We start from the raw sequence: 13748 nt of genomic DNA on the forward strand, positions 1-13748 counted from the left end.
CTCTGCCTGTGCTGACATCTGTAATATGAACAGATTCACTTCATCTTAAAATACCCCACCGTGTGCTACCAAGATTGATTGCCATACAGGCCTGATGACCTGCGTTCAATCCCAAGAACCTCTCATAAAGGTAGAAGGAGAGAACCAATTTCCAAAAATTGACCCCTGATCCCATAAGTGAATGAATACACACTTGCCCGTACACACCCTTTATATACACACAATTTTTTTTTTAAATTTTCATTCAGACAAATGCAACCATACCAAATACTCATGCACCTAAAGTTATGTCAGAAAAGTCATATTTGGGGGGCTGGAGAGATGGCTCAGAGGTTAAGAGCACTGGCTGCTCTTCCAGAGGTCCTGAGTTCAATTCCCAGCAACAACATGGTGGCTCACTTCCATCTATGAGATCTGGTGTCTTGTTCCGATGTGTGTATACATAATAAATAAATCTTAAAAAAGAAAAGTCATATTTGTCTCATTTCTCTGCACATAGCTCTCTGAAAGAACTGCTCCTGTGTGTCCCACACTTCTGTTCCCATACCTTGTCCTCACTGTCATGGAACCCACTGCTCTGGCCTGCTGGCTGCTCCTGCCCAGGGCCTCTCCTGCCCCGGGGCCTTTGCGCCTGCTGTTTTGTGGCGGTCACAGTTTGGGATCTTACCTACTTGGGTGTCTTTCCTGCTGGGGGCTTCAGCAGAGCTTGTGAGTTGTCAGTTCCCACCTCACTGACCAGCCGTGGTCCTGTGTTGTGTGCTTGTTCAGACGCCTCCTCCCCCACGAGAATTTCTACCCCTCAAGGACAGTGGCTGTCCTGCTTCTCGTGTATTCTCAGTGCCAGGCTTTGGTCACTTTTGTCAAGGATGACAGGAAGACTCCGCATCACTTGGCCAGAGGCATGAGCTTCTCTTTTCCCTTTTTTTACAGGTGCATCGCCTTTGACCTTCACACTGCCTTTGACCTAGACTCTCGTGAGACCTGAAAGGCACACCAGTGTCCGGGGTATACTGAGGTAAGTACAGTGGCTATTTGTTTAAACTTTATAGGTGATACACCTATATTATTATTTTTAAATATGCAGTCAGAGACTATCGCCATCACTATCCTCCCTTAGGGGGTGGGACTGTCATTCACGGCTGTGTCCTGACACACGCGCACACTTTGTATTTTACTTTGCCATCTAAGGAAAGAGCCCCTGCAGTACAGGTGCTCCGAAGTACGCTCAACAACACTGTGTTTCAGAGCCTTGTTCATGAGCATAGTTCCACTCCGGATTGTTTTGGTTTTATACTATTTTAAATCAACTTAAATTTTATACAGAGAAAACTTCACTTTTTGTGTGTGTGGGGGGGGGGTTGGTTTTGTTTTTAGTCTTTTGGTTTGGTCTTATTTTTTAAGTTCACACGAAGGAATTTTCTCGTGAACTTGCTAAGTAGGGAGACAGAACAGGCCCACATCTTCCTGTACGCTGCAGCTCTCTCTCTCTCTCTCTCTAGGTTCCAAACACACAAGCAGGAGCATTAACAGCGTAGGTGTTCACACATGATTAAAATATGTAGTATGGTAAAACTTCTCTGGACGTGTAGGTTTAAGTAGGTTAACTTCCGGAGAATTTGAGCGCATCCCCCTCCCCCAACAGGCGTTGTGTGCACTGATGATCCGGGATGGGTTTCGGGCAGGAAGTCAGTTTCAGGGCGTGCACTTCTTTGGTTCCTAATGAGGCGTTCCCAAATGCTGCTGATGCGAGCCTTTGTGGCAGGATGCTGGGAAAGCAAGCAGTGTCTGGTCCTCAGACACCGGGAGACTCTAACTGGGGGGCGGGAGGGTACCAGATTCTGGCTCTGGGTGCTGGAAGTGGTGCCATCTGACAAGGAGACTGGCAGTCGAGCTGTGGGACCACACTGAACCCGGGGGAACTGAGTGGCTCTGATCTGAGCTTCCCATCTTGGTAAACTCTTGCCAGGTCCCTAGAGCTTGTCTGTGGATGCTCTCAGGGTCAGAGATGGCTTCTTACCGGTGTGCGCTGACCTCAGTTGTTTACCTTGGTTTGTTTGGGGCCTTTTGTTTTGTTTTGTTTTATTCCTTTCCAGACAATCTTCTTACTCTGTGGACCAGGCTGGCCTCGAACTCACAGAGATCCTCCTGCCTCTGCCCTCTGCCTCCTGGGTGCTGGGATTAAAGGTGTGTGCCACCACCACCCAGTTTTGTTTGGGTTCTTGGACTTTTGAAAACGAGAGAGAGAGAGAGAGAGAGAGAGAGAGAGAGAGAGAGAGAGAGCCTTTGGAGGCAGAGGTGCTGGGTCCCTCTGGAGCTGGAGTTGGAGTGCTTGTGAGCTGCCTGAGTAAATGTTGGGAGCCCAGCTTGGGTCCTCTGTAGCACAGTATTTGTTCTTAGCTGCCGAGCCACCTCTGCTTTGATTTGGTTTGGCTGGGTTGATTTTGAGACAGGCTCTCACACTGGCCAGGCTGCTGACCAGTGACCCCAGGAATGTGCTCACCTGCTTCCCCAGCACTGGGATTACATATGCACCACGGGGCCCTCGTGCCAGGCAGCAAACACTTTACTGACTCAGCGTCTCCCTGAGCCATCGTGTCCTCTTGCTCCCCTCCAGTCTACCAGCACTGCCCTGGCTCGTGTGACTCAGGAAGCGCACTACCGGTGTGTGTGAATTTACATGTGCTTGATGTTTTCTATTGAGGTGACATTTCGTTACTTAGAAGAACGTCACAGAAGTGATGTCCCATTAGGGCTTCATCCCAGGGTGCCTGCGTGTATCACTTCCAGTGTTGGTCATCTAACTCACTTCTGTGTGCCAGGTAATTTCCCTGTCAGTCCCGCCACCATTTTCCAAATATAACTCGGACATTTTGAGGGAACTGTGAGGGTCTGATGAAGCTCGGCTTCCCCTCCAGCTTGCATGCACCAATGTCAGCATCCGCTGATAGCTCTTGTCTCCCCTGTCAGTTTCTACTGAGGTGTCTCTGTAATGCCCCCATAGCCTCCCCATGTGTTATGAGTCTTGGCTAATTGGTGCATGGGGCAGGAGGGAGGACCCTTGTCAGGCTCGCATCCTATGATAGAAAAAAAAACAAGGTTTTTTTATTCACGTGTGATGGGTCAGGGCTTGGCGCCTCCTTGTTTCTGTGGGGCCTCTTTCCTCATGATCAAGGGTTGCTGCTACAGCTCCAGACAGCAAATATAGGGATCAACTCAATGACTATTGCATTAAGTCTGGACGACTCGAGCCCTCCCAGAATTCCCTCGATGACGCCACTTACATCTCCTCAGGCAGAACAATGATGTCACATTACTTCCTTTTCTGCAAGTCAGGTCGGAAATTTCATTTAAGTTTTCGGCCTTTCTGGAAGAAGTAGGCAGAGGAGAAGGGAAGGGAACGGGTCAGATGGTGAACCGGCCAGTGATGTCTGGCTCCACAGGGGAGAAGAGCAGGAATAATTAGTATTAATGGGAGCTCACTCTGTGCCAGCCCCGCTGTAAACACACTCTATGCATGAGCTCACTCTGCCCTTATGCCCACCCCATGAGGTCATTGCTAGCATGACCCTGTGGTAATGACGTGGAAACTGGGCGGGGAGGGTGCTTACTAGTACTGGGCCTGGGTGGAACTCGTGCGGCCTGCCTCCAGAGACCCTTCGGGCTAGGCTACATTCTATTCAGCCCTGTCCTAATTCTCCCAGCCAGGGACAGAGGCGGCAGCCTACTTTGCTTTACACTTGTATGTAAGTTCCTGCCACTAGTCTTGGTCTGGTTCTGAAGTGCCCCGCCAGGAGTCTGTCCGCCTTGCAGGAAAATACTCCTGGTCTCCCTTTCCCTAACACACAGTACCTGTGCCCTTAGCTACTGTGTCGAAAGGGTCCCCACTGTGCCCATGCTTCCTGTGAGCCTGTGTCTGTGTTCATCCCTATAGTGTAGCATGCTGGCAGAGTGAAGAGGCCTCACCAGAAGGCCACAGGGCCGCGGGCACCTTCTCGTGACTTCAGGACAGCCTTCTCCAGGCCAGTGAAAACCAAACAGGATGATAAGGGACCCAAGAGCACTGTCTCAGAGTCCAGACAGCCCGGGTTCCAGACCCGGGTGGACCTCACTGCCTGGCTCCAATTGGGCAGATTAAGCCATAGGAGCTGCCTTTTGTCCCTAGAAGTGGTTTCAAAGGTTAAATGTGCTTGCAAACATAAGAACCCTGGACAATCCCTGGTACAAAGGTTAGCCAATGGATGCCCATGTTAATTCTGATGGCGGTGCTGTGTGACAGTGGCAGCTCATATCCATTAGCCCTTTGAGCTACTGCGGCCACCACAGTACCACCACAACTACGGCCACTAGCTCTCTCTGCTGCCACTGGTGATCCTTCCTCGCCAAATTCCAAACTCTCGACGCCTGCATGTAACAGAGCTGTCTTCTGGCAATGGGAATTTGCAGCTGATGCTCGGGCCAGGAGTTTTTATAAAAGAAAACAGGAATTTCTTTGGTGTGTGCCAGGAACCCACAGCTGTTAGTCTCCTAGCCCTGTTTCTCATGAAGTCCCTGGGCTTTTTAGCACTGGCTTTGGGACTGTGGCTGCCCTTGACCTCTGTAGCCAGAACACATGGATGCTTTGTACAGCCCATCACCCGAGTCCCAAATCAGACCTGACAGTGTGATTTATTCTCTCGGACAGAGTGGGAGGGCAGTGCCCCAGTGGGGGATTCTTCGGAAGGCTGTCAACCCGAATTAGCCCACACCCTTCGCGTGTCCTTGCTGCTGAAGCATCCTCCAGCTAATAGGGTTTTCCGGGGTGTCTCTGGGGGACTGGAGGTTGGCTGTGAGCCCTGAGAGCCTGTTTGATGAGGCAGCCCGCAGCCTTCTCTAAAGACATCAACTGTGGGTGGGACCTTTCATCTTCCTGGGTCAGTGTCTTGTCTGCCCCTCCCCCTGCAGCCAGAGGCCATCTCATCACAGCGTCTCTGCTTCTAGTGACTTTATTTATTCAGAGAACTGCCAGCCGTGAGTGAGATGCCGAGGCAGCAACAAATTAACATGAATGTCATTCCTTACTGGGGACATGTGACACATGGCCGGCCAGTCAGGTGGAGCTGGGTTGATGCTGTGCTTCAGGGGCCCCGGGCCTCAGGCTTCACAGCTGAGGGACACAGCTGGGGACTGGAAGGAGGCAGAGTGAGCAGGGCTCTGAGCCACCTCGAGCTGGAAAGGCGCGGAGGGCATGGATACAGTGGCTACCCAACGTGTGTATTTATTCAGCCCCTACTGCATACCTGCTTGGGACTCTGAAATGTGAAGTGATCAAGTTCATCGTCTATAGGCGTGTGTGGCTGCTGTGCTCAGTACAGAAGGTGCAGAAGCTCCGGGTGTCTGTGGGGAGGGAGGGGCTTGACATGTACAGAGGTATCTGCCATGGGAGGAGGCCCAAAGGCTGTGCACTGACTGAATGGAGTCGAGAGGCAGGGGACAGGATCCCAGTAAAGGGGCAAGCAATCCATAGAAGGGGCGGGTGGAGCCAGAGGGACCTGGGGTTCAAAGCCAGCCTGGGTTACATGAGAGACTGACTGAAAGCAAACACATGAAATCCTAATGCTTGGTATTTTACATGGGTAGTAAATGAATTTAAAAAAACCACAAAGGAAAGGACATGGCTGCTCCTAGGTATGATGGAAGGTTTATTATAGATACGAAGGAGAGGGTAGTCAGAGGCAGGGACATCAGGGAGTATCCAGAGTGGACAGGACCCATGTGGGGGAGGGCAGAGGGGAACCAGGTGCAGCAGCCAAGAGGACAAAGGTACAAAGGGGGCAGGTGGCCAAAATGGCCGGGTTATATAGGGAAGAGCCTCTGGGGCAAGGGCAGCTCAGCTCCTGGGCTGGAGAGTCGTGGTAGAGGGCAGGGTGTGCCAGCCACACCCTGTAACAGGCAGGGACTGAGGGATGCTGGGAGCATCTGGCGGCCAGGTCAGCCTTGATTGTTAAGTAGGCACCCGCAGCCTTTTGTCCCAGGTTTGAAACCTAACCGTAAACACCTATAATACCAGTATTTCTCTCCCCCCCACCCCCGAGAAAAACGAAAGAATCAGGGCATCCCAGGATTACACAGTGAGACCCTTTCTCAAAAAAAGAACAGAACAAAACAAAACAAAAAACAGTGCTAACAAAACAGCTCAGAGGGTACAGGCATTTCTGTCAAACCACATGACCTGAGTCCACGTGATGGAACAACCTGAAGCGCCTCAGGCTGTTCTCTGACCTATGTATGTATATTGTGGCGTGCGCATGTGCACACAATAAATGTACTTTTTACAGTTAAAGCTAAAGATGTACTCAACATAACCATCTACCTGGTATTTATCAACTCCGTGAAATAAGCTGAATCTTGAAGTCAAAATTTAGGTTAGATTTGGGGGCTAAGATGTAATACTCAGTGTAGAGCCCCTGCCTAAGAGGCCACCAGTGAGAAGCTGGGGGTGTGATTGTGGGCACTTGGGTCCCTGGTACGCAGCCCTGACTGTGTACCCACACTGGTATATCCATCCCACTGCAGAGCTCCCCTTGGGGTGGGTCATCAGCACTCCCCACCCCCTGCTGGTTTGCCTAAGACCCAAATTGCTCAGAATTCCAAAATGCCTCGGACCCTTTGGAGAAGGGTCCACAGCTATGTGTAGCTCTTAATAAATACTGTCAGAGTCAAACAACAGCTCATTATCGTTGCTATTACCATTAGCACCCGGACCTCACCACTCTTAATGTCATTATGGAAATGCAAATGGTAATCACAGGGAGATGCTGTCACACACCCACTCTAGTGGCTGCAAAACAAAGATAACAGGATGAGGTCCCATTGCTTTTGTGGCCTTGTAGTGACTTAAGCCTTTTCCCTGCAGGGTTTTGGGGAATGGGACCTACATGTGAGTGGAGCCTCCCACAGCAGGAGATGGTGAGGGAAGATTGGCTCCCACTTATACTCAGAGAGGCTTGCAGCCTGCATGGGGGGCTGGGGGGAGCCTAGGGTGAGGTTTGAGCCCAGCTGCCAGGTGAGTAGAGAGGACAGTGATTTGGGTTCCTGTTGTGTGAACGCTATTCCTGGGAGATACGAACAGTATCTTCTTGCCTCTTGTAGGGAACCAGTGACAGATTGCCAAAGGACACCATCAAGGTCCAACTTAGTAAGGCAGTGAATCCCATCGGAGTTACAGGGTTACAGGTGAGAAGTACTCACTGGAGCAGAGGTGATCCGCAACTCACCCAGGATGCATGATGGCTCGCAAAAGTGGAACCTTGGAGCTTGCGCACAGTTTGATGCAGCTCTACAGATTGGAAAGTGTCTCGGGCAGCTTGTCTTTTGTGAGGGTCTCACGGGTCTTGTGAGAACTTCTGAGAAGTATTTGCTGATTCTTGTCAGTTTAGGGGTCTTCCTGAAGCTCTTGCCTTGTCTGAGTCCTGATTTTGCTTGTTTGTTTGGTTTTCTTTTTTTGTGGTTTTTCAAGACAGAATTTCCCTGTGTAGCAGCTCTGGCTGTTCTGGAACTTGCTCTGTAGACCAGGCTGGCCTTTAATTCATAGAGATCCACCTGCCTCTGCTTCCCAAGTGGCTGCTTCCTGATTTTAAGAAGCTTCTAGGTAGAATGGGATGTTTGACCTCTCTTTGGAACATACTGGGTCTCTCATCGGGTACGGTGGTTCACACCTTTAATCTCAGCACTCAGGAGGCAGAGGCAGGCCCATCTCTATGAGTTCCAGGCCAGCCTAGTCGACATAGCTCTGAGCCATCCAAGAGTGCATAATGAGACCGTCTCAGCTAAAACAAAAACAAAAAGAATCTCTCGTGTCTTAATAAGGTCCCCTCCAAGGTGGAATGCTTTATCTCGGAGGAAATTGGTATGCAATAGAGTCAGTGTGAAGCTCTGGCTGGTTGGATAGCTGTGAGAGGTGGCAGGAGCGTGCGGTTCTGGAGTGGACAGGAAAGGCCTAGGGGAAGGAAAAGCCAGGTCCTCAACGTGGAAACCAGGGGCCCAAGGCCATCCCTGGGAGAGGGACATACCTAGAGACAGAGAGAATGGGAAAAGGAGGCTGGGAGATGGGGCAAATGCAGAGGGAGGAGGTGGGAAGAACAGGAACCCTGAAGCTGAGACCACCTGAGGACTAGAAGGATACAGAGCTGACATGCAAGCTCTGATGGAAGGGACAAGTGGCATACTACCCCACAGATACGTCAGGTGAGCATCTCTTGTGTCCCTAAAATGCTTAAGCCACATGTAATACATAGTAGCCATAAAAATACAAATATTTTAAATGATCTCAGGTTTGGGGGGAGTTCAGCATTCTGGGGAAATGCCCTTGGAATGTGACACGAGTTGCTTACCTGACCTCCTGTTGCCAGCAGGTGTTAGGAAGTAGGGTCACTGGAAATGTCAGGCTACCTGAGTGCTCCCCAAGTTAAAGTCCTGAGTGCCTGGTGCTGTGGACAGGCCTGACATGCCTTCTCCACTCATAAACTGGGATCAGGAAGCGATGGCGTCCTTGCTAATCCCAGCAGGGCAGACTGATTCCCCGAATTCAAGGCCAGCCTGGTCCAAGGAGCAAGTTCCAGGACAGCCAGAGCTGTTAGAGAAACCCAGTCTCAAAGAACAAGCAAAGGACAATTCTGCATTACCAAGAGCCTGACCTCATAACCCCCTCCCCCCAATCTGGGTAAGCAGTCTCAAAGATAGCCATGTGGCTTACCTGGGGTAATCGACCAGAAAGACAGAGTACAGACATCTAGAGAAAGAGCAGAAGGAAAGAATCCCTCTTCTAGAATTGGGTGCAGACAAGATGGTCTCAGGAGGCTTTTCTGAAGCAGCAACCGTCCATCTTCAGCTTGAAGGTAGATAGGAAGCCATGCAGTGGCAGGCCAGGGCCCTGGCTGTCTGGGAGACAGAATACCTCCCTTACTTCCCTGGCAGGAGAGATACCATACGCAGAGGTGGCTTTCCCAGAGCCAGGCTCATCTGCCGCACTCCAGATGTGCTGACTCCTGCACTTCTCCCAAATGCGGGGACCCAGCTGCATAATGTGTGGGGCATTGCACTTGAACTCTTCTCTAGAGAAGCCAAACAAGGACCTGAGGTAGGAAGGTGCTGGTGGATTAGAGAAGCTGGCGTCACTCCAGCTCATGAGGGAAGACCACAGGGGTGGCCACCGTGGGCCCTGTGAGCTGTGGTAACAAGTCTGTCTTAGTGGTGCACGCCTTTAATCCCAGCCCTCTGGAGGCAGAGGCAGGCAGATCTCTGTGAGTTTGAGGCCAGCCTGGCCTACTGAGCAAGTTCCAGGGCAGTCTCCAAAGCTACAGAGAAACACTGTCTGGAAACAAACAAACAAACAAGTCTGTCTTTCCATTGTCCTGGATGTTATGGGTAGATGTTTTGTTAGAGCAAAGGTTTGAGTGGTCCATTTGGTTTGTTTTCTTTGAGATAGAGTCTTCCTCTGCAGCCCAGGCGAATCCTCTTGCTTCAGCTTCCAACCTCTGGGACTATAGTCGAATGGAAGGGTTGCAAAGAAAAAAGCGGCAATCTGGTTTTGAATTCCTCTGTGCACATTAGCCAGGCGCGGTCCAGGGCTCCGCTGTCCCCTGCCACCTGGCTGCCCCACCTGCAGGATTGAAAGTCATTTTCTGCACAGGAGAAGGTGCCCTAGTTCCAGATCCCCTCCTAGGAAGGAAGCAGCTTGTTGGTCAGTCTAGGCCATGGGAGACCCACAAAGCAGGTCACCGCAGCTCTGGCTTTCTCCAGAAGAGTCTTGGGCTGCCATGACTCCTGGATCTGTCCTCTCAAAGACAAGGCCCCCTCCCGCTCTCCACGTAGGTGCCCTCATTCCGTCCCATCCCAGGCCTAAGCTGCCCGCTCCCCATCTCCTGTTTCCTTCACAGGATGTCAACCAAGCATCTCCCTTGATTGTCTCTTTGGGCCAGGCTTGGGGAGAGGTGGGTAGGCCAGGAGGGGTTCCTATATCCCCTTTATCTCCCAAATGTGGCTTCTTTGTGGGCCCAGCGAGGAAGGGCAGGTGCTATTGTCACTCCTCTTCAAGCCGCCAGGGAATGGTATCAGATCCCTAGAGTGTAGAAAGCCCCAAGTTCCCCAGTCTGTTCCAGTAGCCGCTACTGCGTGCTGCTGGGTAAGTGAGCAGCCTTGCTTCCTTCCTCTGCCTTGGCTTCCGCTGTCAGTCCTTAGCAGCGTGGGTGTTCCCTCAGAACACGGGGCTGTGCCACATACTGCTCGGAAGCCCTCACAGCTGTGTGGCTTCTTAGCGGCCCCTGCCTCCATGACTGAGGGGCTGGTACAGACCTGTATACAGGCGGTCTGCCTCGGGGCTGGCTCTGCCTCGGACAGCCACTTAGTCCTCCGGTGCCGGTGAAGGTGGGTTTCCTGTTATGCCAGGGCTTGGCATTGGACCCAGGCAAGCACTGTACTGCTGAGCTACACCCCCAGCCTCCTTCTTACTTCTGTTGAGCCTTTCCATCTGGTTTTACAGATGGGGACTTGAGATGTGCTAAGGCAGGTCCCTTGCCTGTGCCATGCGGGCACAGTAGATGTAAACAGAGTCAGGATCGGGACCCAGGCAGCCTGGATCTGTAGCCAGAGCCCGAGTACTCATCCTTTATCATGTATGTCTCCTGTCTGTCTCCTTCCAGCCCTCCTCACAACTGCTGGGGGATTTGTGTATTGCCTGCCTCTGCCACTCAGCCACTAAGCTCCTGCCTTGGTGTTTTGAGAAGGGGTCTCATCGAGTAGCACAGCTGGCCTCCTAATCCTCCTGGATGCCACTACAACTCAGTCACATGCCATGGCTTGTCCATTGCTACATCCTCAGCTCCAGAATGGTACCTGATACACAGTAGCCCCACAGGAGACCTCTGCTGAGTCACCAGTAAATAGTGTGTGGAGAGCTGGGTCCTTCAGGCAGAGATGGGGGGACATCCAGGGAGCACACGGACAGTTTCATCGAAACTAAACCCACCGCTGTCACATGACCCAGCCCGTTCGTTGCACTCTTGGGCACTTAGCCCAGAGAAATAAGACTTGTGTGCACACAGAAATCTGCCTACCATTGTTCGTAAAAAAAACTTTACTTCTTGCCAAGTCTGGAAACAGCCCAGGTGTCCAGGTAAACAAACCTGTGAGCTGTCCGAGCTGTGGCATCATCCTCAGCAGAGAAAGTGCTGTTGAGATGGGGCAGTCTGGGAAAGGAACCACTGTGGAGACTCAGGGCAGGCTGGAGGAGGAACCATCGGGAAATGATGCTGAGTGAGAAAAGCCAGTCTACCTTCAGGGTGAGCCCATGTGCAGTGTTTCTAAATAGAAGACTTACAGAGTTGGGCCATAGATGCGCCTAGCCATGGCTAGGAATGGGGTATTGGTGGGAGAAGGGCCTGGAAGAAACAAGAAACAGCACGAGGGAATCTCTGCAGTCACAAAACACTTCTGGAACGGAGGATAGGGATGAAACCCAGGGCTCACTCAGGGCAAATGTTTTACTGCTCAGCCGTCACCCACCCTGCTCCTATCATGATGGGGTGAGTACATAAGCTCACATGTGATGAACTTATAGAGAGCAGTGTAGCACAAATAATAAAAATCCAGAGACAGATTTGGGGCGAAAGCTGAAGGTCAGAGAAGCAAAGCGGCCAGCCACTAGAGAGCTCTCACCTCTACTAATGCTCAGACCAAAGGGGGCGATCCACGGGGGCGATCCACCGAACCTCAGACTCCCCAGCTCCTGTCTCCTCCCGCTTTATGTTCCTCTCTAGTGCTGGGATGAAAGGCATGGGACCCCAAGTGCTGAGGTTTTCTTTGTGTGAGCTCTGTTTCTCTTTTAGACTGGATCAATTTCATGTAGCCCAGGGTAGCCTTGACCTAACAGAGACACAGAACAGAATGCACACGCACGCACGCACGCACAGGAAACCTGAATAATGGGCTGGCAAGATAGTTTAGCATGTAACGTCCTGGTCACCCAACTTCAGTCTCTGGAACCCGCCACTTACAGATGGAAGGAGAGGACCAACCACAGTGTCGTCCTCTGGCTTCCACACATCCTTGCCATATGCCCCACCCTGCCCACACAGATGATAATGTTAAAGAAGGAAAGCTGGGTGTGGTGTAACCCTAGCAGAACGGGCAGAGCAGGGCCCAGTCCTTGGAAGAAGCACACACAGGAAATAGAGTGCATTTTTATTATGATACTATTCTAGAGTTTTGCCCAAGGTAGGCATTTACAAACAAGGTTTAGTAACTTTTTATATATGTCTCACTATTCCATGTGAATCTACAATAATTTTTTTTTTTTTTAATTTCGAGACAGGGTTTCTCTGTGCAGCCTTAGCTGTCCTGGAACTTTCTCTTTAGACCAGGCTGGCCTCAAACTCAGAGATCCCTCTGCCTCCCGAGTGGTGTGCACCACCGCTGCCCAGCTCGACAATAATCTTAATAAAAGTTTTCTTTGATGAGGTTAAATGGCTCCCAGCTCAGAAAGTGGTGGCTGTTGTTAGCACTGTTCTTCTAACCTCATGAAATTGGTCTGTGTACACCGTTCTTTGTGTCTTTACGTGAAATGTAGATACTGTCTTGCTAGAGTTCTCTGTAAGGGACCCTAAGAATCTGTTACATATAAATAAGGGTTTTCATTTGAAAATTTGCTAGTGATACATGATGATGTATACCTATAGTCCCAGCATTTTGGGGGTAGAGGCAGGACTGCCAGGGATTGAAGGTTATCCTGTGCTGTATAATGAGTTGGTTGGTGGCCTGCCTGGACAAATGAGGCTCTGTCTCTAAAATAGAAAAAGTGCGTCTGTGGGGTTGGGCATGATGGGACATGTCTGTAATCTTAGTACCGGGTGGGGACATGGGCTAAGACAGGAGGATCTGGAGTTCTGGGCCAGCCTGGGCTTCATAGGAAGACCTTCCTTGTCTCAAGAACAAGAAAGAAAGTTTCCAGGGAGACAGAAGAGAGAAAGGAAAGAGGAGGGTCCCCAGAAGTGGGAGAAGGACAGAGCTTAGGAGAGGTCAAGAGCCGGCCAGAGCTTGCATTTCCTAATGATTCTAGCAGCTCTACAAAGATCGGGGTCTAAGAGCTGGGTGTGAGGAAACAGCAGCCTGGGTCTCTGAATGTGAAAGAAAGGCACCCACCCAGAGGGAGGACAGTAGAGGCCCCCAAGTAACAGGGCCAAGGGTGCCTACCTCCCGGGGCCCTGGCTGCTTGTCACTCCTGCGTTTGCCCACACACTTAGCAGGGCGAGGGAGGAAGAAAACTGGGCTCGAGAGAGCTGCCCCGGCTCCAGCTTCTTCAGCCCTGGGCTTCCACAAGGCCCTAAACACTGCAGTGCCCGTGAGAGCCTTTCCTGAAAAGTGGGGCGAGGAGGAGCTGTTTGGGGGTGGTGAGGGCAATTTACTCAGTACAGGCCATCTGGAGTTAGTTGCAGACTTGTCAGAATTCTATCAGTGGCTATGGGGGCTTGAATAAGACAAGGCGCCCCCTCCCCCCAGGAGACTCTGGCATTTGAATAGTTGGTCCCCAGTTAGTGGCACTCTTTGGGAAGGCCTTAGGAGGTGTGGCCTTGCTGGAAGAAGTCTGTCCCTAGGAGTGCCATTTGGAGCTTGCTCCCTCTGTTTCCTGCTTGTGAGATGTAAGCTCTAGGCTCTTCCTGCCGCCCTGCCTGGGGCTTGCTCACACTTCCCCTCTATGATAGTGATGGCCCCTATCC

The 13748-nt window shown here is 51.3% G+C and overlaps 1 protein-coding gene across 1 annotated transcript in view; it reads left to right on the top strand.

Moving 5' to 3' along the window:
* The window catches only part of LOC127238916 (uncharacterized), an 82783-nt gene extending 81774 nt beyond the window's left edge, over nucleotides 1-1009 (top strand). The window contains exon 3 of the mRNA XM_051207689.1: nucleotides 931-1009. Within this exon, the coding sequence (XP_051063646.1) occupies nucleotides 931-985 (55 nt within the window). The 3' untranslated portion in view covers nucleotides 986-1009. The remainder of the gene's footprint in view (nucleotides 1-930) is intronic.
* Nucleotides 1010-13748: the final 12739 nt, after the last annotated feature.

This window comes from Phodopus roborovskii, unplaced genomic scaffold (assembly GCF_943737965.1).
Source record: "Phodopus roborovskii unplaced genomic scaffold, PHOROB, whole genome shotgun sequence".
Classification (NCBI taxonomy): domain Eukaryota; kingdom Metazoa; phylum Chordata; class Mammalia; order Rodentia; family Cricetidae; genus Phodopus; species Phodopus roborovskii.